At 46.1% G+C, this 27,407-nt stretch overlaps 11 protein-coding genes and 1 non-coding gene across 12 annotated transcripts; 7 read left to right on the top strand and 5 right to left on the bottom strand.

Annotated features, from left to right (window-relative positions):
- Positions 1-332: 332 nt before the first annotated feature.
- Positions 333-2,015, bottom strand: CANTADRAFT_132441 (uncharacterized protein). The gene has a single exon (XM_020206251.1). The coding sequence runs from the start codon at positions 1,686-1,688 to the stop codon at positions 774-776; it is 915 nt and encodes a 304-aa protein (XP_020067156.1). The 5' UTR covers positions 1,689-2,015; the 3' UTR covers positions 333-773.
- Positions 2,016-2,266: 251 nt separating this feature from the next.
- Positions 2,267-4,582, bottom strand: SOK1 (Sok1p; the record flags this gene model as incomplete). The annotated part of the gene is made up of 1 exon (XM_020208842.1): positions 2,267-4,582. The coding sequence occupies one exon, from the start codon at positions 4,580-4,582 to the stop codon at positions 2,267-2,269; it is 2,316 nt and encodes a 771-aa protein (XP_020067155.1).
- A 315-nt stretch (positions 4,583-4,897) lies between these two features.
- Positions 4,898-5,248, top strand: CANTADRAFT_19625 (uncharacterized protein; the record flags this gene model as incomplete). The annotated part of the gene is made up of 1 exon (XM_020206471.1): positions 4,898-5,248. The coding sequence occupies one exon, from the start codon at positions 4,898-4,900 to the stop codon at positions 5,246-5,248; it is 351 nt and encodes a 116-aa protein (XP_020067154.1).
- An 852-nt stretch (positions 5,249-6,100) lies between these two features.
- On the top strand, positions 6,101-9,097 carry SFL1 (Sfl1p; the record flags this gene model as incomplete). Its single annotated transcript, XM_020206470.1, has 1 exon — positions 6,101-9,097. One exon carries the CDS (start codon positions 6,101-6,103, stop codon positions 9,095-9,097), a length of 2,997 nt encoding a protein of 998 aa, XP_020067153.1.
- A 242-nt stretch (positions 9,098-9,339) lies between these two features.
- CANTADRAFT_87973 (ubiquitin-specific protease) lies at positions 9,340-13,113 on the bottom strand (the record flags this gene model as incomplete). Its single annotated transcript, XM_020211406.1, has 2 exons — positions 9,340-12,812; positions 12,849-13,113. The coding sequence occupies 2 exons, from the start codon at positions 13,111-13,113 to the stop codon at positions 9,340-9,342; spliced, it is 3,738 nt and encodes a 1,245-aa protein (XP_020067152.1).
- A 135-nt stretch (positions 13,114-13,248) lies between these two features.
- Positions 13,249-14,652, top strand: CANTADRAFT_87972 (bifunctional AAA family ATPase chaperone/translocase; the record flags this gene model as incomplete). Its single annotated transcript, XM_020211405.1, has 2 exons — positions 13,249-13,300; positions 13,328-14,652. The coding sequence occupies 2 exons, from the start codon at positions 13,249-13,251 to the stop codon at positions 14,650-14,652; spliced, it is 1,377 nt and encodes a 458-aa protein (XP_020067151.1).
- Positions 14,653-15,249: 597 nt separating this feature from the next.
- On the bottom strand, positions 15,250-15,734 carry CANTADRAFT_4074 (uncharacterized protein; the record flags this gene model as incomplete). The annotated part of the gene is made up of 2 exons (XM_020208840.1): positions 15,250-15,347; positions 15,455-15,734. 2 exons carry the CDS (start codon positions 15,732-15,734, stop codon positions 15,250-15,252), a joined length of 378 nt encoding a protein of 125 aa, XP_020067150.1.
- Positions 15,735-15,973: 239 nt separating this feature from the next.
- Positions 15,974-19,060, top strand: ADP1 (putative ATP-dependent permease; the record flags this gene model as incomplete). Its single annotated transcript, XM_020211404.1, has 2 exons — positions 15,974-16,019; positions 16,053-19,060. 2 exons carry the CDS (start codon positions 15,974-15,976, stop codon positions 19,058-19,060), a joined length of 3,054 nt encoding a protein of 1,017 aa, XP_020067149.1.
- Positions 19,061-19,501: 441 nt separating this feature from the next.
- On the bottom strand, positions 19,502-20,659 carry CEK2 (Cek2p; the record flags this gene model as incomplete). The annotated part of the gene is made up of 1 exon (XM_020208839.1): positions 19,502-20,659. One exon carries the CDS (start codon positions 20,657-20,659, stop codon positions 19,502-19,504), a length of 1,158 nt encoding a protein of 385 aa, XP_020067148.1.
- A 2,399-nt stretch (positions 20,660-23,058) lies between these two features.
- CANTADRAFT_t34 lies at positions 23,059-23,140 on the top strand. Its single transcript has one exon. It is a non-coding gene; the product is annotated as a tRNA-Ser (tRNA).
- Positions 23,103-23,469, top strand: CANTADRAFT_24716 (uncharacterized protein). The gene has a single exon (XM_020207201.1). It carries the CDS (start codon positions 23,156-23,158, stop codon positions 23,357-23,359), a length of 204 nt encoding a protein of 67 aa, XP_020067147.1. The 5' UTR covers positions 23,103-23,155; the 3' UTR covers positions 23,360-23,469.
- Positions 23,470-23,680: 211 nt separating this feature from the next.
- On the top strand, positions 23,681-27,340 carry MHP1 (Mhp1p; the record flags this gene model as incomplete). Its single annotated transcript, XM_020208395.1, has 3 exons — positions 23,681-24,519; positions 24,625-27,116; positions 27,246-27,340. Coding segments are annotated over 3 exons (3,426 nt in total), but the record flags the coding sequence as incomplete, so codon positions are not given.
- Positions 27,341-27,407: the final 67 nt, after the last annotated feature.

Raw genomic sequence — 27,407 nt, 5'->3', positions numbered from 1 at the left:
TGGCCGCCGGAAAACCAACTTATCTCGCAAGTAATTAGACAATTGTTCATTAGATATGAATAGATTAGAATTCAAAGCCACTTTTTTTAGCTCATAAGTCAACTTTAAATTGACGGTATAAGGTTTCAGGTTCTTGCGCACATGAAATGTGACTTCACAAAAGTACCTCTTTGCATCTGTTTCACCCAAGTCAGAAGTGTCTGTCGCACCCAATCTGGAATCGGGCGACACCAAGTTAGAGTCCGTGAACCCAAGTTCGTTCAAGTATCGAATTAGTGAGCGTGCTAGCTGGGAGGTGGCGCCCGAGTCCTCGAAACGGGACTCGTCGACGCATGTTCTGAGTCTAGGCCAAGGAATTGCCGTGTCCATTTTGTTGCTGTCGACAAAGGATATTCTCTTCACAAACGAGTTGGTGGTGTGGATGGCAGAGTCGGATGACGAGTGTGGAGGAGTTGCGAACACACCCAGCGGCCGACTAGTCGAGGGATAAGAAACCGGCCTAGGAACGAGCTTCTGGACCACCTTGACCTGCCGGATCGAGGTGTTGGCGGCACCCAAAGCATCGTGGTGGGACTCCGAGAGGGCGAAATTGTCGGAGGAGAGGAGCCTGTTGTGCGTATTGGCCCTTCGGGCCGTGGGATGTTGCATGACCAAAGAAGCGTTCTTGGCGGTGGTGGTTGTCAAGTATAGGAGTGAAGCTGTTGGAGAACACCACTTATTTATAGTCTGCAAATATGTGGTCCTGCTATGAGGTGGTTCCGCTTACGTAACTATCATCTTTTAAGCGAGCCGTGGGGGGTCGTTTTGGTACTGGTCGTATTGACGTCGAAGCCACCACGTAAAGAGAGTGTTTCATGGCGGGGCGTGTCCTCCCGGTCCTCGCTTTCGGTTTCCTCTTCGATGGTGTTGATTAACGGCGCTTGGGCCATTTCGGCACCTGCCTCATTGTAGCCGTAGCCGTCGTCGTCCTCGTAGATGTCCATGCCACCGTCGTTGACAAAGTGGTCTTTGTTCCGGAACCTTTCCCGCAAGCGCTGGGCAGAAAGACGGCTTTCGATGCCACTTGCCGTGGACCTGACGCCATCTCGTGGGGAGTAAGGGGGCGAAAGTGGCTCCAAGTGTGTCACCAGCGACTCCGTGGAGTTGGACGGAATTGACTGCACGGGTGAAAACGCTTCGATGTTGTCTGCAGCATTGTTCTGTTGCTCTTTTTTGAGGGCTCTGGAGTAGACCTCGTCGAGAAAGGGGGTGGTTTGCATCGCCTTGGTATCCTTAGGACGAGAAGTAGCAGCATCCCCAGAGCGCAAGAATAGCCCAAACACAAATCTAATCACCTTCAAGTTCAAGCCGCTGAGCACCCCCACAATCACCCCTATGTAAACTGCCACTAGAACGAAATGGAAGGCGTTGACGAGAAACAAGTGGAGTTGTTGGCTCAACCAGTCGTAGTCCGATACATGCTCCGAATTGTTCAACTCAAGGAGCCACACGAGCGGACCAACGAATGGCATCCTAATGAACGGCGTGTATATCATGATGTTGAAGGTAAGCAAGACGGGAATCACTATTGTGTGGCTGACCGCAGACACCACCAAGTTCACGGTGTAGGACGTGACATTGTAGGCAAGCCTAAAGGGCGCAAGCACGATAGATAGGGGCATCAGTTTCATTGGTGTCAGAATAGCCATGGTGGTGATAATGTGGTTGCTGTGAGAGTCTGGCAGTGATATTTGGTAGTGCGAATATACCAACCAAAACTTCCCGTTCAAGAAATCCTGCTGAACTCTAAAAGAGATGAAGTCACCACGCTTAATCACAAGCGTAACAAAGTTCGTTTCATTTCCTTAAAAAATATGTCATCTACTAATTTCGATCCGAGTAATTTCGAAGCAAATACTTTCTCTGGATCACTGGCAAACAGTGAATGCCTTGCTTACGTGGATCTTCTGGTAACCCTTAACCCTGTGGTTCTACACTGGATACTATACTTTTAGTATATATATTGAGAAATAGAAACCTGGTGTGAACTAACTAAATAAACCCTTCCTATAGATAAGTAATCAAAAAAAATCATAAAGTGCTGGTGCAAGTGGTTGGTGCCTCGTTGAATGTCGCGACACGAAGTGGTCATTGAAATCATGAAAGGTACGAATACAAGAAGGGGGTGTATGATGACTGTATTACGAAGTGAAAGGTGATCGTTAAAATGAGGTGGATGGTGGTCTATGATGATGATGAATATGATGGAGATGATTTGCCAGTATCTTTATGTGGACAAAATGGTGGCATTGGTAGCACTATTCTTACTGGGTTTCAATCCTTGGTTGCTGTTGCCGTCCTCGTTAATGCTGTTTTCAAGCAACTTGTTCTTGCTGTTGCTGACAACGACATTACGCTTGGCAATCTTGTCTTGTTGAAGTTTGTTCTGTTGGGTTTTGACGTATTCAATGTAGTAGTTTCCAAAGACATTCCAGTGGAATCTGACCAAAGTAGCAATCCTGGCAGCGATGTTCTTCAACTCAGAAGCCCCGTTGTTGGCACTAGAAGTAGAACTTTCGCTGGTAGCTTCATCCTTGGAATATGTGGAACTTTCCTCGTTGCCCATGTTGGCAACGATTTCGTTCAATAGGTCCTTGAAGATTTTACCCTCCATCAACCCATAAACTTCCGAGCTTGGTTGGATGTGCTTGATAAGCCAGTTGTAACTGAAATCAACCATATCAGGGGGCAAGCTGCTACTAGTTCCCATAACATTTTTCACAAGTTGAAGCGAGATGGATGATATGTTCTTGGTCCATTTGATGTTACCATTATCATCGGTCACGATTGCCAAAATTTGCTGCTGGACCTTGAGGATATTTGCAGGAGCAAGTAAGGTGGCACTTGGAATAGAAGGATTCTTTTTCTTGGAAAGGAGAACTAATTGTTTGAATAACACCACGCATAATTGGACGCAGACCAATTGCCTAACGTCAGCTCTGAGGAGAACAAGGCGGGTATGATCAAATGCCAAGGTGGAAGGAAACTCGGTGGCCATTTGGCGACACGAGAGCAAGTCGATGATAGAAGAAACAATAACCGGTTTGAGAACAGTATCGTTAATGATCATTTCTTGGTTTTCCTCATCCACAATCACATTCGACTTTGACTTCTTAACAAACTTCTTGTAGAACCAGTTGAGAGAATCGTTGATATTGATTTTTTGATGGTTGATTAAACTTTGGAAGTAGTCTCTTTCGAAATCCACGGCGGTTTCTATCAAAACCGGTCTGAGTATTCTAATTTGATGGTTAGCTACATCTAACTTCATGGCCTCGAGAATCTGGAAGATCATCCGTAAACCACCCACTAAGTAGTCCACGGAGTTCTTGGTGTAGGCGTCCACAAACTTCTGGTGCATCTCCACCACCCACTGGTCGCGCATGGGAGCACAGTGGGACTTGAAGACATCACCGAGCCACTTAGACATTTCAACAAAGTCGAACGAGCCACGGTTGAGCTGCTGGATGAGAAGCTCGATGTCCATGATTTCGTTGACCTGCTGTCTGTCCTTGGTGGGAAGAAGCGAGAGCAAGATGTCTCTAAGGGTAGTGAAGAGGATGGGGAGTCTGTGGATTTTGATGGGGGCCGGTTGGGGGTTTGTCTTGAAGAACTGGCCACATTCCTTCAGGATTTCGAGCCAGTACTTGTCTATTATGGACTTCTTGCGCTTGCCACGCTCGCCGTCCAAGTTGGGCCTGAACTGGAGCTGGGGGTCGAAAAGGATGTCGTGGCGGAGCTGGGGGTTCTTCAAGATTTCATGGAGATCGATCTCCTTGAGGGACTGGAGGTTGATGGGAGGTAATGGAGAGATGTTGGATGACGATGTGGTGTGATGGGAATGGTGGTGGTGGTGGTGGTGCGAGTGGGGGTGGCCCTGCTGTTGTTGCTGATGGTGGCCATGGTGGTGGAAGTGCTGGGCCCGCTGCGAGTTGTAGTTGATGATGGGCAACGAGCGGGACCTGAACCGCCTGATAAGCTTTGGGGCCTTGGACTTGGATGCAGATTCGATGACGGCCACACGCGTGCCGGCTGTGGAAGTCACGGACGCCGCTGACGACGACGCAGCGTCGGCAGGGGTGGACGCATCCGGCGAGATGGGAAGGTGGTGGTGGCCACCCTTTTTGATGATGTCGTTGGTGTATGATTTGGGAGATGGCATGTCGAAGGGTGCCGATGCCGAGGAGGCGCTGGAGGAGGCAGCAGCCGCTGCCGCAGCTGTAGCGGCTGCCAGCAGCTGGAGGGACGGGTCAAGACGGGCACGCTTGGACTGGTCCAGGCAGGTGGAGGGCGAGGCTGCCAGTGACGAGTTGCGCTTGAACGAGTGGGGGCCGTTTCCCGTGGAGCTGGGCGACGCCAGCGCCACGGACGAGGGGGCACCAGGGGCACTGGGCACGGTGCCAGCAGCAGCGCCCGCAGGGTCGGCGGGCGACGGGTTGGCGGTGGCAGGCGACTTGTCGAAGCACACCTGTCTGAACTGGTGGTCGTCCAGAAATACTTGTTCCAGGTCTTGCGGTTGGTTGTTCATGTGGGAGTTCATCATGATGGTACCGAGGGGTGGGTATTAGGGGCGGACGAGGGGCAGGAGGAGGAGGCGATGTGAATAGATGGGAGGCGTGGGGGACGGACGGTGGTGGTGGGAGTCTTTAATAGGTGTGCGGATATGATCAGGGAGGTCGATATGCGAACGGCAAACTATATATACGACTGAAATTAAAAAGAAAGATGACGATGCTTATGAAATAATAGAGGTGATAATAGCAAGGCGATAGAGGGGGCATTCGGCAGTGGAGGAGGGAGTGCGTGAGAGGGCGTGCGCGGGGGGGGCGAAAAAATCGCCCCAGGAGTCACCACCAGAATGGAGCCTGATTGGGCGGAGGTGAAACGATCAGGCGAGGTTGCCACTAGGAGGCAGGTGCCGGGAGGGGGACAGCCAGAGGACGGTGGCGATCTGGAGCTCATCGTGGGGGTGGACCTGGAAGCCAGGGGTCACGGGACGGACCGTTTCTTTTTCCAATTTCTTTTGTCACATGACCGTGCGGTTTCTTTTGCGATGACTGATCTGGTGGGAGGGAGGATGGTCAACGCCATGGGTCAGTCACCCGTCACCCAGTCCAGACACTCAGTGGCCAGGTGGCAGTTTGCACCCAACTGCTGGCAGTACTGGCCCATCCTTACTACTGTCATCTACTCTGCCTACTCTACATAGTCTACCTACTCTTGCCTTGTCTTCCTCTCTCACCTACTCTTGCCGTCTTACCGCCTCCTGCCGTTTGCGGCACCGGGCCCTGATCGGATGCTCCCGACGACGCTGGCGGTAACGGTAACGCTCCCAGTGCGGACGTAAACAGTTCACTCACAGATGATGGCTGCGGACGTGCCCCCAGCAAAAACTCTCTGGCACCTGCTCGGGGCCACCCGAATGGGTGCCGACGCCTGCAGGCTGGCGCCGCACACAAACACACCCCTCCAATCGCCAGCGTCACGTGACAGGTGAAATGGATGAGCCCCCGTATCGGTACCGTAACCGTCGGTAAACGTCGCCGTAAGTGTAACACCCTAAATCCACCCCAAAGCTTGGCCTGAATGCGATCGGCAGTGACATCATCTCGCAACAATCGGCACGCACAACAAAAGCCGTTGCTGCGTTTACGTAACTGGTGTGTCTCACCTGTGCCCACAGCTTTTTAGTCCGTACAGCACATTGTGTGTCCAACCACAACTCCGCACAGCCCTGGCCCAGCCTCCCGGCATGTGAGAGAAGGCGGCCTCCCACCTTAGCCACCTTCAGATGTTCCTCGTATCTGCCAAGATGGAACAGCACCGTAATCAAGAATCAGTGGTGGAACAAGTTGGCAAGGATACCCGAGTAAGGAGCAGATGAGGATGTACGTATGCACCGAGTAGCACGGATAGGGCCGTCACGCTTCATGCTCGGATTCCATGCTCAATCATCACATTCCCAAGGGTAGTCATTGTCTCGGCCTAGCTGGGCCCGTTCCAGTTCCGAAGCCGTGTCCCGATACAAGAGGTCCCTCACCAAAAAAATCTTGCGGAATTAATGCCGTTTGGTGCGGCTTACGTAACGGTCCTGCACCCGCGCCACCACATACTCAACGGTAAATTTTTTACGGGTCCACTCCGGCCACTAAATGACATCTTGGTTGATGTGTCTATAGCTAAACAACTCTGCCCTATGTCGATCCTCCAGCCTGATACGGTCCGCCCACCGCAGGTGCTGTCCGAACAGCCCCCCTTGCGGCTGTCCCCCCACATAGCCGTCCTGGTCCCCACCCCCACCAGACCCGCTCACTCCCCCAGTCCCTCTCCTGGTGTTCCCCAGGAGCCTCCTGCTCCCTCGGCTGCTGCCACAGGCAAGACCCAGACGGTGTTCATCCACAAGCTCTACGACATGCTCCACGACCCCACCATCTCCCACTTGATCTGGTGGGCCCCCTCCCACGACTCGTTCTGCCTCCTTCCGGGCGAAGACTTCTCCAAGGTGTTGAGCCAGTACTTCAAGCACACCAACATCGCCTCGTTCATACGGCAGCTCAACATGTACGGCTTCCACAAGGTCAACGACACCTTCCAGAACTCCGAGAAGGAGTCCGCGGCTGCGCTCGCTGGCGGCTCCTCCACCACCTCTGCCAACAAGTGGGAGTTCCGTCACTCAGCCAACCAGTTCCGCAAAGGCGACGTGGACTCGCTCAAGCTCATCAAAAGACGCTCGTCCAAAAACATTAACTCCCACAAGGAAGTCGTCAACTTGAAGTCCCTTCCTCCCACCTCCAACCCCATCGGCCCTCCCCACTACGCCTACCCGCCATACTATTCCGAGGACGAGTCTGCCCACCCAGGAGCCCACTCAAGACACCATTCCGCCGACAGCCTGTACCACCAGGCACTTCTGGTCCAGCACCAAACAGTGTTAAACGGCACGTTTCCGCCCCAGCCCCTGGGCCCTCCGCCTCAATACAAGCTTCCTCCCACTGCCTCGACTCCAGGACCCGAGCCTCCTACCCAAGGAAGCAATCATTCCACCCCCCAGTTCGCCCACGCCCATCCTCACGAAGTTCCCCATGGTGCTCCCTCTCCCCAGGGACATGCTCCCTTGCACTACCACCCTCACATCCAGCACCAGCAGCCCCAACAACCTCCGTCCGGTGCTCCTGTGCCGCCTCCCCTCAAAACTTCCCGCTCATTTGAGAACTCAATCAACTTCAAATTCCTCGACTTGAACAATCAAGTCAACTCCCTCAAAAACGAGTTGTCTGCCATGAACTCCAAGTACGATACCGTTCTCCTTGAGCTCAAACGCAACCTGTCGGACACCTTGCAGATCTTGGAGATGTTCGAGAACTTGATCCAATCAGCCCCTGCAAATGACACCCAAGTCAAGCGAGAAAATCCCGAACCTGAATCGGATAGACCCACAATCAACTCCAACATATTCAATCGTGCCGAGAACAACCGCACGCCCGTGAATACGCCTGCCACTCAGGCCCTCCGTGAAAAAGAGGACGAAGTTAATACTTCGCCCATGTCAGTTGTCCACTCCAACAAAAACCCTGCTGGAGCCGCTATTTCCAATCTGGAGCCCTTAAAAGCAAGCGCGCCGTTGCTCAACGAAATTTCAAAGTTCAAGTCGGTTTTATTGCAAAGAATAAATCAGAACACCTTAAACAACGTCAACATCTCCTCCAACGCAACCGGCCCTGCCTACCACCTCAACACCCCCAACTTCAACTCAGCAACCTCCAAAAAACCATCGAATTCTAACCTCCACATTGTTCCCCAGTACTACCCACTTAACCCTCATTACACCATTTACAACCCCCATCGACACCCGGGCAAGGTCAGCACCTCGCTGCTCATATCCAACGATGAGCAACAGCCAGGCCAACCCCCATCCCAAGTCCAACAACAGAACCCCAGAAATATGTCGGTGTTTGTGGACCCGTTACAACCAATTCCATCAAGACAGTCCAAGATTCTTTGCGATGAAAACCAACCAGGGCCCCAAGGCAACCAGGGATCGGCAGCTGCAAACAGTTCAAACGCTTACAGGATGAGAGCAGAGTCCAAAAGCTACAGCCCCTTGACAATTGGTGGTGCCAACGCTGGGCCTACCAGCTCCGTCAAGCCAAACCCATCACAACCAGCTACCATGGTGGCAGGTGCAGTGACAGCTTCGCCGAGCCAAATTGGGTCCTCATCATCAAGATCTTCGATATATGATAACATAAAGGGCGGGCTTCCAGAGCTCAAGAACTATCGTCAATATCCTTTTCCTAACATGAGCAATAATGGAACCGAAAACAGCAGTGGATCTAATACCCCATCTCATCCGATCCAATCTCAGCTTCCTCCCCATACAAGTGCAATCACCCACCATCACAAGCTTTCTGGAAGCAGGACCAACTCGTTACCGAACCCCCAAATTGACCACACCCAAAACTTAGATGGTGCACCAACATCAGCAGGCCCTGGAAATCCTGAAGCAAACCACTATCATAGTCAGAGAAATTCTTTCACTTCGATGTATGAACATAAGCATCCACACCCTTCCCAGCTGCATTATTACCCCAACAGTGTTCATTTACCACCACCAACACCACAACTGCAACCTGGACTCAGTAGCAACAATAGTGCTGCCAGTGGGGTGGCCCCTCTCGGAGCCTTGCAAAAGTCTTCGTCGGCCTCCACTTCAGGAAGTACCATCCCAACCATAAACACCTTGAGATCTGATTCTCCAAAGCCGTTGACCCCAACTCCTGAAGCATCTGCTAAGCTCTTGGATATTGATCCTCAACGTGTACCTTCCCCTAATGTTGCCTCAATACAAAGTGAGTCCAAAAACCAACTCCCATCTGTGAGTGAGCTCGACAGATCCATTTCAATAACCAACATAACTGCCCGTCCGACATCGCCTAGCAAAGTTGAGACGAAATTGCAATCATTGTTGCACAAGGAAGAAAGTCCAGCAGAAAAGCCTACGATTGGTGAAAATGAGAAGAACGAGACCGAACCAGATTTAAAGAAAAGAAAATTATAGAGGATCTATAAGTCGAGCCCAGAGAGCAGAGCTTATGGATCATGTGTTCTATCAGTGTATTTTATTTGAGTAATGTATTTTAATTTTTCATTTATTAATCACTTGTGGCTTAAAATGTAGATTTTTTTTCATTTATAAAACTACGTGGACGCCACGCTATTGTATTTAATTTGGAACGTTGGTTTATTCGGAAGATCTCAAATCTCCGATCATCACCGTTCTCTAACTATTATATGCTCGTCTTAGTTGGGTGTACCAATTACCCTTTTCAATGGTTCAACATACTCATTCTCTAAGTTTTCCTTAACATACACGATGTAGTATGGCGTAGCAGTGTTGCCATCATTGAAGTTGAAAACTTCGCTAAATGGAACTTCAGTCACCACCTCATCGTTGTACTTTCTGAAGACATTTCTATGAGGATCTTTGATATACACCCAGTAGTGGCCATAACTTGCTTCTCCTCTATGGATAAAGATAGCAAATATAGAATAGCCAACCTTGGTGTAGGAAGTGAATTGGTTCGAAACTTTTTCCCTCAATTCAGTCAATCTAATTTCTATCTTTGTCAAATCTTCGTTCAAACTAGTGATTTGGTTGTCTATCTTCATTAAAGTTGCTTCATCAAAGGTAAAAGATTCATTAGGAATAATTTTTGACTCGATAAACTTCTTTGTGGTCCTTAAAGAGTCAATGATGTTCATATGAGTAGTGTCATCAACCTTTAAGATGCTTTCCTTTCTTTCGTGCAACATCTGTATCTCCGATTTCCATTTGAAAACTTCGTTTCTCTTGGACAAAATTTCTTCATCGGTGGTATCCAAATATCTATCAAGGTAAATTTTCTCGCTGAAGGGGATCGGTTGCAATGATTTATAAGGTACCAAACGTTCTCTATCAAACATGACTCTCTGAACATGGAACTGCAACACTTCTGGAAGTTCACTAATAGTGAGAGACTTTTTAACATATCCTTCCTCAAGCTTAACCAAATCTTCACTAAAATAATTGTCCAACGAATCATAAATATTCTTCGGATTATCACTCACATTAATGATCAAACTAAAGAACCTTTCCGCTGATATTCTGGGTTGTTTGTTGATCAGATCTAACGGAGTGATTGTTTGTTTAATTTTACCATAAAAGAGCTTTTTGATTAGATCAACCTGCTCACCATCTTCCTCTAATTCTTCCGGTTCCAAGGCCGTTTCAATTTGATAGGTCACATTTTCGATACATTCGGTAACATCTTGCTGTCTACCAACTTCAATAGTGCTCTCCATTTGATCAGTGCTGATTGGCAAAATCTGGGATGGATTACGCTCCTCATGACTTTCATCTGCAATGATTTCCACATTTTCAATATGACTATCGAGTTCAGGTGCTGAGCTTTCAATCATTTCCACATCTAAATCTGATTCTGACTGAGACGAGACAAGAATTGGCTCATCACTTTCAAGATCTATGATATCATTTTCCTTCTCGTCGAACCTATTCTCTTTGAATGTGACAGGCTGTGAAAGGTGCAAAAACGATAAGTAAGCCAATTCTTTCGATGGCTCAACGCATCTTTTATCGGTGTGAATCATTTCATTGAACAAGTGCTTCAAGTGATAAATAAATTGCTTGGAACGAGCAATTTCTGCTTCCTCTACCTTTCTACCACCAATCTTACGATTTTGTAAGAGATCAAGGTCCTTCTCCTCGAAATTCAATATCAACTCCCTCAATGGTTTAATACAGAAGTAATACTGCAATAATGAGTTCAAATAGCACGTATTCCCGATATTATCCAAACCAGCTGGCCAATTCTCTGCAGGCAATAGTGTTGGGTCTATTCTACCATTCTTTAAGAAACTGAATAAAATATCCGACTTCTTGTTCTCGGCTATCAATTTCAAACTGTATCTCAATATACGGACATCATTTAATTCATTTTCCACGTTAGAAATAAGTCTGCTCTGGAAATTGGTAACAAGTTCAAATTCGGATGAGCTTGTTTGACATCCTAAAATTTCAAGAGCTCTTGCATAAGTGATATCTTTGGAGACCTTGATAGTGTCTGGCAACTTTGTTTCAAGATAATTCAACAAAAGATAACTTTTCCGGTTTACAGCAACTGAAAGTAAGGATTTACTCAAAAGTGAAACCTTAGGAGATGAACTATTGAAACCATTACTTTGCATCACTTCGTCTAGGCCGAATTCATACGCAGTAATAATCACTTCATCTTCGGTAATTTCTTCGACACCCAATTCCTCCAAAGCCAATTCCAAAGGAATAATCTCATTATCAATGAAATTAGTGAGTTTCGTTGAATTTCTGGCCTTTGCAATAGTAGTTAAATGGCGATGGAAATATGTGTAGTTCTTCAAATCCGACTTATAATTGGTTTTGTACATCGCAATGACAACATCATCATCTATATTTTGAAGACTTTGGGCATCTTCAGCTGTCAATCCTAGCGCTTTCATAGACTCGACATAATCGTACCAACCCACAAGTTCTCCATGCGTGGATAAGTTCTTGAGATATTTTGCAAGCTTGTTATTGGTAGAGGAACCGTTCCTGAAATTAATAGTGCTCTTTAATGAGTCGACATAATGAAGCTTATTCGTGAGGTCAGACTTGACAGTGTTCTCGAAGCACTTAACAATGAGCTCATCCTGGAAAAATGAACAAATACTAAGATTAATCAAGAATGGTAAGTGGTTTGAATTGTGGGTTTTGAAATGAACTAAGTTTATGTGTTTATCAAACTCTGGAATATGACTGAAAATTAATGAAAAGTTATCGGAGTATGAATATTGGGTTTCAAACTCATTGTTGGAGTACTTCTTCCCATAGACTTTGGCGCAAAAAATGAGCTCAATCACCTTTCTGACATAAGCTTCTTTCAATTCTGGAGATGTGTGTAGACTTGGAGGTATGAGATCAGTCTCTTCTGAATTCAAGCTAAATGATAACCTATTCAATAGGAACGCAATATCAACCTGTGAGTCCAAGACTGTATTTTTCAAGCTTATAGTCTTAATGGAATCTGTAGGAGGTAGCAATATGGGACCCTTAAGCACTTTTATCATGGTTTTGAAGCAATGGATGGGATTGGGGATGGTGTCTGCTGATAAATTGGGATGGTTCTTCATGCCTTCTAAATATCTATTCTTGATAGTTTCTTCATCAGTCAATTGAAACAAATCATCGCGAGAGAATTCAGGGTTGAACACACTGACTCTCAAGATGTGATTGAGGTTGCTATTCGAGCTCATAAAGTATGCGTCATCTAGTAAGCCGGACTCTTGTCCGTGTCTCAACACATCCAACTCATTTTTGGCGAGCACAGAGTGGGGAATGATGTGGTACTCGTGCTTGTCGATGGGAGAGAATGGGTTGGTGACCTTCTCCAATATCATTAACCGGAAATGGTAGGTGTCGTGTTTGGCATTTGTAATCAAGCCTCTGATGATCTTCAAGGTGCGGTTGGATTCGGCTTCGGGGATCTCCTCGTAGGAGGGGGCGTAGTTCAAGCTGTTGTTCAAGGTCAACACGTCGTACTCGAATTGGTTGGATTGAGCCATCTTGCTCAAGTTGGAGGAGTAGTCGATGGGCTTGTTGTTCAACAAACTGGTGCTGAACTTGGCTTTGAAGGGAACAGTCCATCTCAAGTCATCGAGGATTCTGTTCAATGTCTTGAACGGATATGCCTTCAATTCCTCTGGGGTGGGGGAAGGCTCCAACGGGCTGGAATCACGCTGGGGGGCTTCCGTGGCTCCAGAGTCCTCTGAATTGGTAGGAACTGCCCATTCGCCGCCAGAAACTGTGGCAGCGGTAGTGTTCCAGTCGGCCTGTTGGAGGAACGGATTGTTGCTCTTGAATTGGCGGTTGGGATCAGGAATGGATGCCACGTCAGTGGCTGATCGGTTCAAGGGCTCGGCCAAATCGGCAGACAATGACGACCCCGACCCCGAGCGTGGTGGGGGCGCTGGGCCAGACATCAATTCGGTGTTTTCAATCATGGCGAAACAACGGTGGTGCCTGGGGATGGCGGTGGGTATAGATGATCGTGATCACAGTTATGGATCTTGGCAACGAGCACGACATTTTTCACACTTCGCTGCGGTTGCAATGTTAGTCGCTGAGATCTTAACAACATGAGCGATACCAGTTTGACGCAGGAGCCCGTGAGCTCGTCTGGCAGCGCTGGTGGCAGCGCTGGTGGCGCTCGTCCAGGCGCTCCCGCCTTCGATTTGCAGAAAATCACCAGCAATTCTGACGGCACCATCACTGGCATGCTTCTGGCAGGCTTCAACGAGGTGGTGGTCAACAACCCGTACTTCGCCGCGGGAGGAGGCCTCATGGTGTTGGGAACCACGCTAGCGTTGGCACGGCTGGGGATCGTCCGTACCAGTGGCTTCTTGTACCGGCAAATGTTGGTGGATCTCGAGATTCCGTCCAAGGACAAGTCGTACCTCTGGTTCCTCGAGTGGATGTCCAGGTACAAGCACAGAAGCCTGAGACACTTGTCGGTGGAAACTAACTTCGTCCAGCACGACAACGGCGCGGTCTCCACCAAGTTCTCCTTGGTTCCAGGGCCCGGCAAGCATCTCATCAAGTACAAGGGCGCCTACATGTTGGTCAACAGAGAAAGATCGGGAAAACTCTTGGACATGACCAGCGGCACCCCCTTCGAAACCGTCACCTTGACCACCCTCTACAAGGACAGATACTTGTTCAGCGAGTTGTTGGGCGAAGCCAAAAAGTTGGCTCTCAAGGCCAGAGAGGGCAAAACCGTTCTCTACACCTCGTGGGGCCCCGAGTGGAGACCCTTTGGCCAGCCTCGCAAGAAGCGCATGTTGGGATCGGTTATCTTGGACAACGGCATCACCGAGACCATCGTGGAGGATGTTAAGGACTTCTTGCAAAGCGGTGATTGGTACCACAAGAGAGGTATTCCCTACAGAAGAGGCTACTTGTTATATGGTCCGCCTGGAAGTGGTAAGACTTCCTTCATTCAGGCGTTGGCTGGCGAATTGGACTACAACATTTGTATTTTAAACTTGTCCGAGAACAACTTGACCGACGATAGACTTAACCATCTCATGAACCATATTCCTGAAAGATCGATTTTGTTATTGGAAGACATCGATGCTGCCTTCAACAAGAGAGATCAGAGTGACGAAAAAGGGTTCAACTCGGGGGTCACCTTTTCCGGACTCTTAAACGCATTGGATGGTGTGGCTAGTGCAGAAGAGTGCATCACCTTCATGACCACCAACCATCCTGAGAAGCTCGATCCCGCCTTGTTGAGACCTGGAAGAGTCGATTTCAAGGTTATGATCGACAACGCTACTGAATTCCAAGTAAGAAAGATGTTCATGAGATTCTATGAAAATGAAGATGAGTTATGTGATCAGTTCATAGCCAAGTTCAAGTCGTTGAACTTGAAATCGGTCAGCACCGCTCAATTGCAAGGGTTGTTTGTATATAATAAGAGAGACCCTAAACAAGCCATTGAGATGGTTGACACCCTCAAAAACCCATACACCGTTTTTTGATGTACATAGATTTGCTGGATACAGCAGGGAATAAATAGACTGGTGATTAATTGTGCCATGGTGCCTATTGTAGGGATTACTTGCTGCTCTCGCACTAAGCGGGGTGCCAACTATTAGTGAGACCATGTATGAAATACCCGAAATGAATCAATTTATCAAATCAAAGGTGGGTGAAATTCATTCCGGAGACTAGTAAGAGATACCTAAGGAAACATTCATCCATTTGCTATAGTATCCCACTACCACAGGAACCTTGATCAGCTGTTCAAGCCCAAGGTAGTCCCAAAATTGATACCTGTCTAAACTTTCCAACTTTCTCCAACCATGGCTTTCTTTTGGTGTTTGGTGCCCAAACACAATATTATCTGCTATTAATCGTGTTTTACCACTTTATTCGAATACTTTCACGGCCGCGATTCCTTTGAATGCCAAACTGGAACGATACCCAGGGTACTTGGGTGAGCGTTCACTCCCATTGAATCGAAACAACTGAAGGGGGACAGAAGATCACAATCGTCACTTGAATGCTCAGGTACCCGTAATTACAGCTCATTAGGCCAACAATACCCTTTCTTTGTCAGAGCTGATTACTCCACTTTAGCCCGAAATATCGTCATCGACCTCATCACCGGCATTATCATAGGCACCAAAGACGATTTCTTCTCCGGTGTTACGGGAAATTCCTTTCGTTTGACCTTTGGATTAATTAATGTGCCAGGTCGGGATCACTGTTCCAGCACCAGCAGCTGGTACATAATCCCTATCTCTTCTCTCTCGGCTTTTTCACACTTTGATTCCTAACCCCTGTACCGTTTCATCAACTTGGCGTGAGCGTGGTCTAACCGTTCCGTGGTGACCTCCCCCTCGCTTCCTGAGTCTCCGTTGCGCGAGCTGGCACCCTCCTTCAACAATTCACTCATGTAGTTGACATAGATCAAGTAGATCAACAAATCACTGTTGTCATTGGCGATGGTGGCCTTGTGCTTTGGTTTCAGCACTCCGTCGTCAGTGGCCACGAGCTTGGACTGGAGGACTCTTCGGAACCGGCCCTGGTTATATGTTTTGCTCTGTTTGAGGGCCATGGTAGTACGGTGTTGTGTATAGTTGTGATACTATACCACTCACATTCCCCGTGACCCACCCGCACGGGACCTGTATTTAACTCGGCGATCGCAAACCCGCAACCCTCACGTGCCCCACCCCAATTGCCTTATCATATCTAGAACCAGCTGGCTATCCATCACGCCTAATCCATCGCTCAAACCCTCCTTTGCCCGTGTCACCCTTCCTGTGCTACCTCATCCGTCCTCCATAAGTAGCGATGAAGTTCCACCTTGGCTTAGCCTGGTTGGTTGCCACCGTTGCTGGTCTACAAGCCAGCTCTGAACCGCTTGCTGAAGGCCAATTAACATCGTACCCTCTCGATAAAATCATCACCAACGCCGCAATTAATAACGTGTTCAACGTCAGGCCCCAGCCACCTGCAGAAGACAATGATAAGTGTCCTCCATGCTTCAATTGCAACTTGCCCAACTTCGAATGTACCCAGTTCTCCCAGTGCAACTCATTTACAGGTATGTGTGAATGCCGTGATGGTTACGGGGGTATGGACTGCTCGGAGCCCTTGTGTGGCAGCTTGTCGGACGGCAACAAAAACAGACCTGTAAGAGATGCCAACGAAACATGTGCTTGCAAAAACGGTTGGGATGGTATCAACTGTAACATGTGTACTTCTGACGAATCGTGTGATGCCTTCATGCCCGAGGGCCTCAAGGGAACCTGTTACAAATCAGGTATCCTTGTTAATAAAAACCATCAAATGTGTGATGTCACTAATCCAAAAATTATCTCCATCTTGAACGGCTTAAAGCCCCAAGCCACGTTTTCATGCAACAAAACCGCTGAAAAGTGTGATTTCCAATTCTGGATCGATCAAAAGGAATCATTCTATTGTGACTTGGATAAGTGTAAGTTTGACTTCGACTTGAAATCAAACACAACTCACTATAATTGTGAAGAAGTAGCATGCAAGTGTCTACCAGGAAAAATGTTGTGTGGGCAAGAAGGCTCAATCGATATTTCTGACTTTTTAACCGAGACCATCAGAGGACCTGGTGATTTCGCTTGCAATGTCAAGCAAAAATCCTGCAAATTCTCCGAACCAAGCATGAATGATTTGATTTCGAGTGTTTTCGGAGATCCATACATTACCTTAAAGTGTAATGCTGGTGAATGTATACATAAGAGTGAGATTCCAGGCTATGACTTGCCTGGAAAGAGGAGATTGACCACAGGAAACATCTTTGTCATCACTGGAGTCGCCCTCATTTGTGGTTTGATTGTTATTACCTCTATTTACAATATCAACAGGTCACCTTTGTTTAAAAATAGCGATGGTTCTTATGATTCTTTCGACGCAGAGACCTCTGCATTGAACCAAAACTTCGTTCCAACTACACTTTCTTTCAATGACATAAGCTTCAAAGTGGCCAATGGTCATAAGGTTTTGAATAACGTATTCGGCTTGGTTAATCCAAGCGAATGTCTCGCTATCATGGGTGGCTCTGGGGCTGGTAAAACGACTTTATTGGATATTTTGGCAGCCAAGAATAAGGAAGGTGAAATTTCTGGAAACATTTATGTTAATGGCAACATCTTGAATAAGTCTGATTACAAGAAAATAATTGGATTCGTAGATCAAGAAGATCATTTAATACCGACCTTAACCGTTTATGAAACAGTTTTAAACAGTGCATTATTGAGATTACCAAGAACTATGAGTGTTAGACAAAAGGAAGCTCGGGTTATCGAGGTATTGAACGAATTGAGAATTCTCGGGATTAAAGACCGTGTCATTGGCTCCAACTTCAAAAGAGGTATCTCGGGAGGTGAGAAGAGAAGAGTCTCTATCGCCTGTGAATTGGTTACATCCCCCTCCATTTTATTTTTGGATGAACCAACTTCAGGTTTGGATTCTTATAATGCTAGAAATGTTATTGAATGTTTAGTCAAGTTGTCAAGAGATTTCAAGAGAACCATTGTCTTCACTATTCATCAACCAAGAAGTAACATCGTTTCATTATTTGATAAGTTGTTGTTGTTGAGCGAAGGCGATTTGGTTTATTCTGGTGACATGATCAAGTGCAATGACTTTTTCAGTAGAAATGGCTACAAATGTCCGTTGGGTTATAACATCGCTGATTATCTTATTGATATAACTGTGGATCATAAGAAACTTGTCAAGGCATCTGATTTGCCAGTTAGTATCGCTGGTGTTACTACTAGTGAGACGGTTGTCCCCGCTGACTCTCATGAACAATTTGTCCAATCTAACTCTGAAGATACTACCAGAGAATGGGAACACTTTGCTGTTCATCGTGACGAATATAATCATGATATCTTGGGTCGTACCAAAGATAGTTCTGATGAAACTGATCAATTGGTCCAGATTCGTAATAAACTACCCCAAATCTACGGTGATTCACCATTGGCAAATGACTTGAAAACTGAGATTCAGGATGGAGTCACAAATTCCATTCCCTTGGAGTTAAGTTCGCAATACTTAGAGAAGGCAAGCATTCCAAATCAAATCTTGATTTTATCCTCCAGAACTTTCAAGAATTTATACAGGAATCCTAGATTACTTTTGACCCATTACATCTTGTCATTGATAGTGGGGACTTTCTGTGGATACTTATACTACGATGTCTCCAACGATATCAGTGGATTCCAAAACAGATTGGGCTTGTTCTTTTTCATGCTCGCATTCTTTGGGTTCTCGTCATTGACCGGATTACATTCTTTCTCCACTGAGAGAATAATTTTTGTCAGAGAAAGAGCCAACAATTACTACCACCCATTCAGTTACTATGCCAGTAAGATTGTTTGTGATGTTTTGCCATTGAGAGTCTTGCCCCCAGTCATCTTGGCAAGTATTGCCTATCCAATGATTGGGTTGACAATGGAGCATAACGGGTTCATTAAGACTCTTTTGATATTGGTTTTATTCAATGTCACTGTGGCCATTGAGATGCTTATTGTTGGTATCCTAATCAAGGAACCTGGTACTTCAACCATGATTGGTGTTTTGGTTTTGTTAATGTCCTTGTTGTTCGCGGGCCTCTTCATCAACAGTACTGATTTGAACTTGCAAATCAAGTGGTTGGAATGGATTTCCGTCTTCCACTATGCCTACGAGGCGTTGGCCATTAATGAAGTTAAAGACTTGATTTTGAGAGAAAAGAAGTTTGGATTATCTATTGAAGTTCCTGGAGCTGTTATCTTGAGTTCTTTTGGTTTCACTGTGAGTGCTTTCTGGAAGGATGTCAAGTTTTTAGGAGGATTGGGTGCAATTTTCCTAGTTTTGGGTTATGTTTTCTTACATTTCTTCACTGTCGAGAAGAGATAGGTTCGGGAACAATCTGCCCAACTGCTGAAAAAGCCTGATAATAATTAGGTTATTCGTAGAAAATTGCGTTGTTTTACAATGGTCTAGACTCGATCAAAAGGCGCTAAGTCAACTTAGATTCGACAAAATATACTTTACCCTGATGATTTCTTAAAATATGCATTTCTAATATACAGTGTACCTTCGAGCAAATGCAAGAACGGTACCAATAATGTTACATGTGTGGACACTAAGTCTATCAATTATTTGTCACCCAAAACAAGCTGTGGATAAAACTTGCCAAAATATTGTACCAGACTAAATTGTACTTCTGAGGTCTTGGGATGTTCGACCTGAATCTTTCTTGCCTGTTACACATTTTCTGATAATGGGGTATGAAGAGTAGGATGTAAAACCAGGTGTATCTTGTCAACAAATCTCCTAGGGATATGAATATGAATTTTACCGATTCATGATCTTCTCAAACATCTCTCTCTTCAAGACCTCGGTACTTAATTGGTCCTTGGGAACATCAAAGTCAAACTCTTCCGCACTCATTGGGGTAGTTATGGGTTCGTCGTTAGGATCGTGGTAATTTTTTAAGTAAGGATGGGCCAAGGCTTGATCCACGGTAATTCTTTTCTCGGGGTCAAAAGTCAATAATCTTTTTAACAAATCAAGGCCAAGGGGGTTTATTGGCACGTTTCCGATCTTTTTCAATCGCATAGGATGATTATTCAACACACTGTCTATGTCCAACTTCTTTCTGAAAGGCAAGGTGTTTATATATGCCTTTGCTCGAGGAGATTTTATTTTGTGGAAATCAGAACCTGTTGGTGTGCCCAATAGCTCGAAGATCAAGCTGAGCTGGTTTCTGTAGTCTGTGCCAGGAAATAATGGTATGTAAGTGAAAAATTCACCCAAAATACACCCCACTGACCACAAATCTATGGCAGTGGAGTATTGAGACGCTGTGAGCATGATTTCGGGCGCACGGTACCATCTGGTAGCCACGTATTCAGTGAGGGCTGAGATGCCTCCGATAGCACCACTGGTATCGTCCTTGAATTTGTGACGCAAGTTGTCGAGTCTGGCAAGCCCAAAATCACAGATTTTGACGTCACAGGAGCCGTTGATAAGCACGTTGGAAGGTTTTAGGTCGCGGTGGATCACGTTGGCGCTGTGAATGTATTTGAGGCCCCGCAAGATCTGGTAGGTGAAGTACTGGCAGTGCTCGTCACTCAAGACGTGAGTCTGGATCACTTTGGCAAGATCACTGGGCATGAACTCCTGGATGAGGTAGACCTCGTTGAAGTGGTCGTAGCTCAACGGCTTCTGTACATCGAAGAGCTGGATGATATTCTCGTGGCCTCGGAACTTGGTCAAGAGCTTGATTTCGCGGAGGGTACGCAAGCAAAAGAGCGGCTTTTCAAAGGGCTCGATCTTCTTGATGGCCACAGGAATGCTGGTGGGCTCGTGCACGGCCAGACATACTATTCCGTAGGCACCTTCACCGAGAACACGATCCACCTTGAAGCTCTGGGACACGTTGAACACCACCTTGCGGGTGATCTTAGGCTCGGGAACTCTTCTCTGCTTGGGAGGGATGGTGGATAGCATGACGATGGATGTGGGGGACGATGACGGTTGTTGGAGGAGCACCTGTGAATATATATTTAGTTCTGTCAACACGAGATGCTTTGGCACGTTGGGGTCAGATGTGGGCATCAGTTACACATTTGCTGGAGTTGATGTTTCAGACCAAAGTACATTTTACTTATAACACGCAGGAGTGTCGGATCACATCCACACATACGATGACACCCGCCACCTCCAAACGTCGTGACCGCATCACATGAAACGGCACTGTGAATTTCATGTGTGAAACGGTTCCGAATAACTATAGAAGCTTAAATTATGTGCGTCGATCTACTTTTTACGAGATGATGCCACTAAAAGGGTTATTTTCTGCACCTGACCACCACAACGCCAGAACCATTGGCCATTGGTTCGGGTTTCACGGTTGCATGGAAGGATGCAACCACCGGCACTGCCGAGGACCCAGATGGGAAGTCCTACCTGGGAGAATCGGATGTTGCAGATACGTCACATGCAGGTGAAGGTGATCACTGACATTTGTCTGAGGTTCCAGTGCCGAATTACGCAAGAAATTATCCGCTTCCAGATGTGGCAAGGTATGGAAATCTGATGCAGGGAAGGGGTTGATTTTAGTGACAGCTGGAACAGTTTCATGCCCACCCGTCACAACTCCGCGCCGTCCAAGGCCCGCCTCTCCTGGGCACACTCCACCACCCTACACATCTGGGTCGCTGCCACCTTGTCTCGTGGTGTTTCCTTGTCTCGTGGTGCCCCGCCTGGCCTACTACCATCCTCGCAAAAGAAATTACATCTCAGGTGGGGCACGCGGTCACACTAAATTTTTCTACGGAACTGTCCCCGAACATCCATCTTACGTGTGGAACCTGATGGAGGCGGATTTCCTGCACCGGAACCCCAATCACCCGAGTCCCGGCATGGAATGTCTAGAAAGTGCTGGGCCCACATCAAGACAATAAGTTCTGGGCCACATCAAGACAATAGGCATGTGACTGGTGGCCAAGATCGACACTCATGCCTGACGGATCGCCAACAAATACTCACGCTTTTTCCACACAGATACGCAAATTATCATCAGCGGAAGATCCCGTTTGGGATTTGTTCATGCATAGAATTCTCTTGCGCGCTGTTGCCCAAGTTGTGGGTCGTTACGAGACCTGGGCTCCCATATCTTGGCAGATCTAGCGGTTGCTCATTTTCCTGGGTGTCCCTCCACCAGGCAAGAATAGACGTGGTTCCATGGGACTCGCCGAATTAACGCATGACGCCGAACGACCACGCGAAAATGCCTTCATGCCGGGATTAACAATATTTTCCAGTGATGCGCTTCCGTGAATTCGGACTCTTGCCGTCAGAGTTCTAGAAAATACCATCACCGAAAATGAGTTATACCGCCCACCTTATCAATATTATCTAATTTTAGATGCGTGTTTTCGGGTTTGATGAGTTACTGGGATTGCGCTTTAAAGCCCGTGGTCATCTCTTCTCGCGCAAGTGGTCTTAGGCATCTATTGTGATTCTGTGCACCTTGCAGATAAACATTTGATTGATAATGTTAATTTTGGAAAATACCTGCCAAGATCTCGGAAAATTTTTGAATCGGATTTGAACTAAATCAACGCTTAATGGCTGGTGCACATTTCTGAATATAGGAGTGCTGCCTCAAAGAGATAGCTATCATAGACCTCTGACTCCGCCGTACTAGAAAATAATTCTAGTTTAAACATCAACATTACTAATGGATAGAAGCTAGAACGTTCTTCATAGACTTTAACACGTAGCAGGGAAACTCGATAAACCCCATACTTCAGATGAAAATTTTGTGGCTTTCCTCAAACAGAAACCACAACCAAATGTAGTGAAAATTGGTTTGAGACGTAATAGTTAATTGAATAAAACTTAAAGATCATGGAGGCGCTCAAGTTAGCCTCTCCTTATAGGATTGAAGAACAAACGATGCTGCTGAATTTAGGAGGATATGGAAACCTATTTGGTGATAAAAATTCAGAATTTCTAGGGCTATTCACTAACTAGTAGATTTGAGATCGGATAGAAGCCAATAGTCTGACAATAGTTAACTGTGAAATTTTATGGATGTTTAAATATCCGTAAAAATCACCATACAACCTACAGTGTGGAACGCCAAAGAGAAAGTAACTATAAAGAGAATATTCTTGAGGATAAGATTAATCGAAGTAGGAGGCCCCAAGCCCACTGGAAATAAACGGGAAGTACCTTATAATCCACTGACTTTCTTTTTCTTTTGCTAATGGGAAGTAAATTCAATCGACTGACTATACCTATTGCAAGAATAACACACCTACGACCTTCATTAGTAATATATTACTAATTTATACATCTGCAACACCCCAATCTTAGTGCCAATGAAATCCCATCGAAATGGCAACTTGTCCGAGTGGTTAAGGAGAAAGATTAGAAATCTTTTGGGCTTTGCCCGCGCAGGTTCGAATCCTGCAGTTGTCGTCATTCTTTTTTTTCATGAGCAGCCGCCTGCATACACTGGCTGACTCCGAGTCTTCCCCACCCTTCCCCATTGCTGTTTCATCACCCCCGCCAGCATCACCAACTTCTAGCCCAAATCAGTCCAGCTACACTCTCGCCCCTGCCAACGCCCCTTCACGCCTCCGACAATCCTTCCAGGCCAATTCTCAGTCTCGATTCTCCACTCTCAATTCCACCTGAAATTGATCGTCATCTGACTTTCCTATCACGTTTACGGCCGAGACCAGCTGATTTATGCATGAGCACTTGCCGCACCCGTCCTAGTTACAAAGTCACGATATATACCCCCCTTCGTCACCTTGCTTTGGTACTGTATAAAGTCCCAGACAAGAACCATCCACCAGCCACCACCGCAGACCCTTCCTACTCCCGCCCTAGACCACGTCCTAGACCATTCCTGCGCCTGACTCTACACTAATATCACCAACTCGTCTCCAGCGCATGGCCCCCATATACTTCTAATCACTACCCTCCAAAACACTGCTGCAATAGACCCTTTCCATGACCAACAAAGAAGAGCCAAAGGCGCCTGACGGCTCCAGCTTTGACTTGGGCGCCATCAGAGACATCATCGAGAATGACTCGTACCTCAAGGGTGTCAAGAACACCGATGTGGACTGGTTCCTCAGAGAGTCCACCGTGACCATGCCCCTGTCAGACAGCCTCGCCAGTATCAGCGAGAAGCCCAAGGCCAAGCCTGTGCACAACTCGAACTCGTTGGTGTCCACCACCCACTTGAACACGGGAATCTCCAACTCCAACGAACACAACATCTCCAAGTCAAAACCGTCAGAGCCCACAGTTCTCTCCGAAAACATTGCGTCGTCTCCACCCGCTACCCCGGTGGAAACTGTCGGCTCCGAGTTCTCCAGAAGAAGAAAAAGCAGTGTGTCCAGTATGGGCAGTGCTGGCAGCACAGGAGGCTTTTTCTCGAAGTTGAAGGGCAAGCTTGGCCACAAGCCTGAACCCATACCAAAGCAATCTTTATTCAAGGACAACTATGACATATCATCAAATGGTCCCGCTTCCACGGGTACAAACCGAACCAGTTACGATCAAGAATCGCAGGCTCCCAATCTACAGACCACCTTGCACAGAACCATGTCCACACCCAACTCCGCGAGAGACTGTGCCGATCCAAGGTTGAACGACTACATCAAGTTCTATAAGCAACAACCAATGAGAAGAAGATCCTCTGTTTCTAGGGCTTCTTTGCAGGGAGAGCTTCCTAGTGCTTTGATCAACGGAATTGAAAACCCAACCTACAATAAGCCAGCTTCCCCAGAACCAGCAGCCTCGAGCAAGTTCTCATCCTTCTTAAGAAAGAGATCGACAACTATGTCCACCATTTTACCTCCTCCACAAACGAGCCCACCTCCAGAAGCTAGCAGGCTCTCGTCAATCTCGCCTCCTCCATCTATCACCAATGTCCATTTGCATCCCAGCTTCAAGGAATTGAAACCATTGAAAAGAGTCGCATTTCATTCGTCCACGTTCCTCATAGATCCACCCCAGCAAATCCCTTCCAGAAACCCAAGAAAAGGGAATGTGGAAGTATTGCCTGGAGGAGTGATCAAAGTTAACCCGTTATCTGAGGAAGATAAATTGGCCATTGAAAAATCCCAAATGGGTCATGGGGGAGGAATTGTTGTTGGTGGCTCTTACTCTTTGGGTTCCAAAGAAGTAGATTCAAGTGTGAAAACTCAAACTCCTCATCCGTCCACCACAGAGAACAACTCAGCCGAAGATCCAGTTGTTGATAAACATGCAAAACTGTTGGGAATCGATAAACCAATGATTTCTCATTCCAACCATCATTCCACCACTCAGGTAAAGAAAATGGCCTTGGATCTCATGTACACAAGATGCTGTCATCTCAGAGAAATCTTACCAATTCCTGCGATGCTCAAACAGATTCCAAAGGGGTCGATGGCACCATTACCGATCTTGCAATTGAGAAACCCAACCCCAACCTTGGTTGAAATCCAAACATTTGCTGATTTCATCAGAATCGCCCCAATCATATGTGTGTCATTAGATGGAGTCAGTCTCACATTCCAGATGTTTAAAATCGTGCTTTCGGCAATGAGTGCCAAAACCCAGCTCCTTAAATTGAGTTTGCGTAACACTCCAATTGATAATGATGGTTGGTCACTTTTGTGTTGGTTCCTATCTCGTAATAAGACGCTCGACAAATTGGATATTACCCAATGTCCTTCATTATCGGTTAATGTTTTGAAAAAGAAGAAAAAGAAGGGTAATGAAAAAACTGACGAAGAGCAAAGAATGACTTGCAACAAGGACAACCGTTCCGATATGGATTGGTCTTTGTTAGTCGCCACTTTGGTTGCCCGTGGGGGTATAGGCGAATTGATTTTGACAGGTTGTTGTATAAATGATCTTGATGTGTTTGAGAATTTGATTAAGTTGGCAGTACTGATCAAGACAATTAGATTAGGATTGGCCTACAATCAATTGAACCCCAAGCACTTCAAAATCGTGGTTCACAATTGGTTGTTCGAGAAGTTTGCTGCTGGGTTGGATTTGGGGTACAACGATTTCCTGTCCAACTGCATGAACAAGATCTTGTTGGATTATTCTAAAACACCGACATTTGAGGCCAAATTAGCCAAGTCCTCACTTGCATTTATCAGTTTGAACTCAACAAACTTATTGTTCACTGATTCTTTCAAACAAGTCGTAGAAACAATTTTCTTGAGACTACCAAACTTGAAGTATCTAGACTTCTCCAACAACCAAAGATTATTTGGAACTTTAAACCATAACTTATCTAGTGATGGATCAACAACAACCACTTCCTCGTTATCTTCGTCATTGACTGACGCTGACTCGGACCCCTTATCTGAAAAGAGTACATCAAGAACTAACTCAGATTCCCTTTCAGAAGAATCCATCACCGCGTATTTCACATCAAAATTACCAATGTTTCCAAAGCTTGTTAGATTACATCTCGAGAATAATAACTTTAGTGATGACTCCATATCATCCATTGCAAAGGTTCTTCCGTTTTGCAAGTATTTGGGGTACTTTTCTTTGTCAGGTAACAAATTGGATTACTCTTCATTATCTTCATTAATTCAAGCAATTAAGAACTCCAAGAGTATAATAACACTTGACTGTGACTTGGATGGATTTCCTGATTATTTCAAGGAAAAGATTGGTCTTTACACCATGAGAAATATGGAGAAGTTATTGTACAAGAAGGAGGATTCTCTTGACGAGGCCGTATTTGATTCAGAGTCTCTTACGGAGCAATTAAACATTATCTTGGATATGAAATCGAAACAGAAATTGGACTTGAAATCTACGGAAGTGGTAACATTCATCAATAGAGCCAAGAATATCAGAAATGAACTCAAAGTTGCAATTGATGAACTATTGAAACTTCAGTTGAAAAGTGAGCTTAATTTGGAAGGAAAGGAGACCTTGATTAAGTTTATATTCATAGATTCTTCCATCGAGAAGGGTTTGCAATTGATAGATAATTCATTAGTGGAAACCAATTCTGAACTTATACCTAGCGTCATAGTTTCAGCAGAGGATGAAAAGAACAAATATAGCTTGATTCAAGAAAAGAACAATCAAATCACCGAGGCTGCCACGGGGTTGGACTTGCCCCATAATGGTGGGATCCCATCCAGTATCTCGCCCTTGAACATGTCCAGGTCAAACTCAAGATCCAACTTGCAATATTTGAACAGAGAAGAGGGTTCTATGTTGAAGTTATCGAGGCTTCATGATTACCATATTCCCAATTCTGATTCTGCCGATTTCTTCGAATCGTTGGTCGGTTTATCAGGAGAAGAAATCAGAGAAAAATTGATGAGTGTTGATTTCAGTGATTTGGACAAGATAATAGAATATCTTGAGCAGTTAAAGACCAAAGGTATAACTCTAGAAGCGGTTTTTAACCTGAGTCAAAAGGACCGCGATCTTTCGAAACGAGAAGGGCTTGATATCGAAGATATTAAGCAGAAATTACAGCTGTTGGCCGATCCTGATCTGAAAACTAAGGATACACCCAAGGCTGCCGCAAACAAAGAAGCGGAGCAACAGCAACAGGAACAAGAACAGGATCCATTTACTGACGGTACGATTAACGATGCTTACGATCAGGTTTTGAATATCCTTGCCAAGAAGGATACTAATCCACAATAAGCTCGAAATAATAATGGCCGACATTCAAGTGTTCCAACCGCATAATAAC

The sequence above is a fragment of the Suhomyces tanzawaensis genome (genome assembly GCF_001661415.1).
Source record: "Suhomyces tanzawaensis NRRL Y-17324 unplaced genomic scaffold CANTAscaffold_1, whole genome shotgun sequence".
Lineage (NCBI taxonomy): Eukaryota > Fungi > Ascomycota > Pichiomycetes > Serinales > Debaryomycetaceae > Suhomyces > Suhomyces tanzawaensis.
This window is presented reverse-complemented; position numbering and strand designations above follow the sequence as displayed.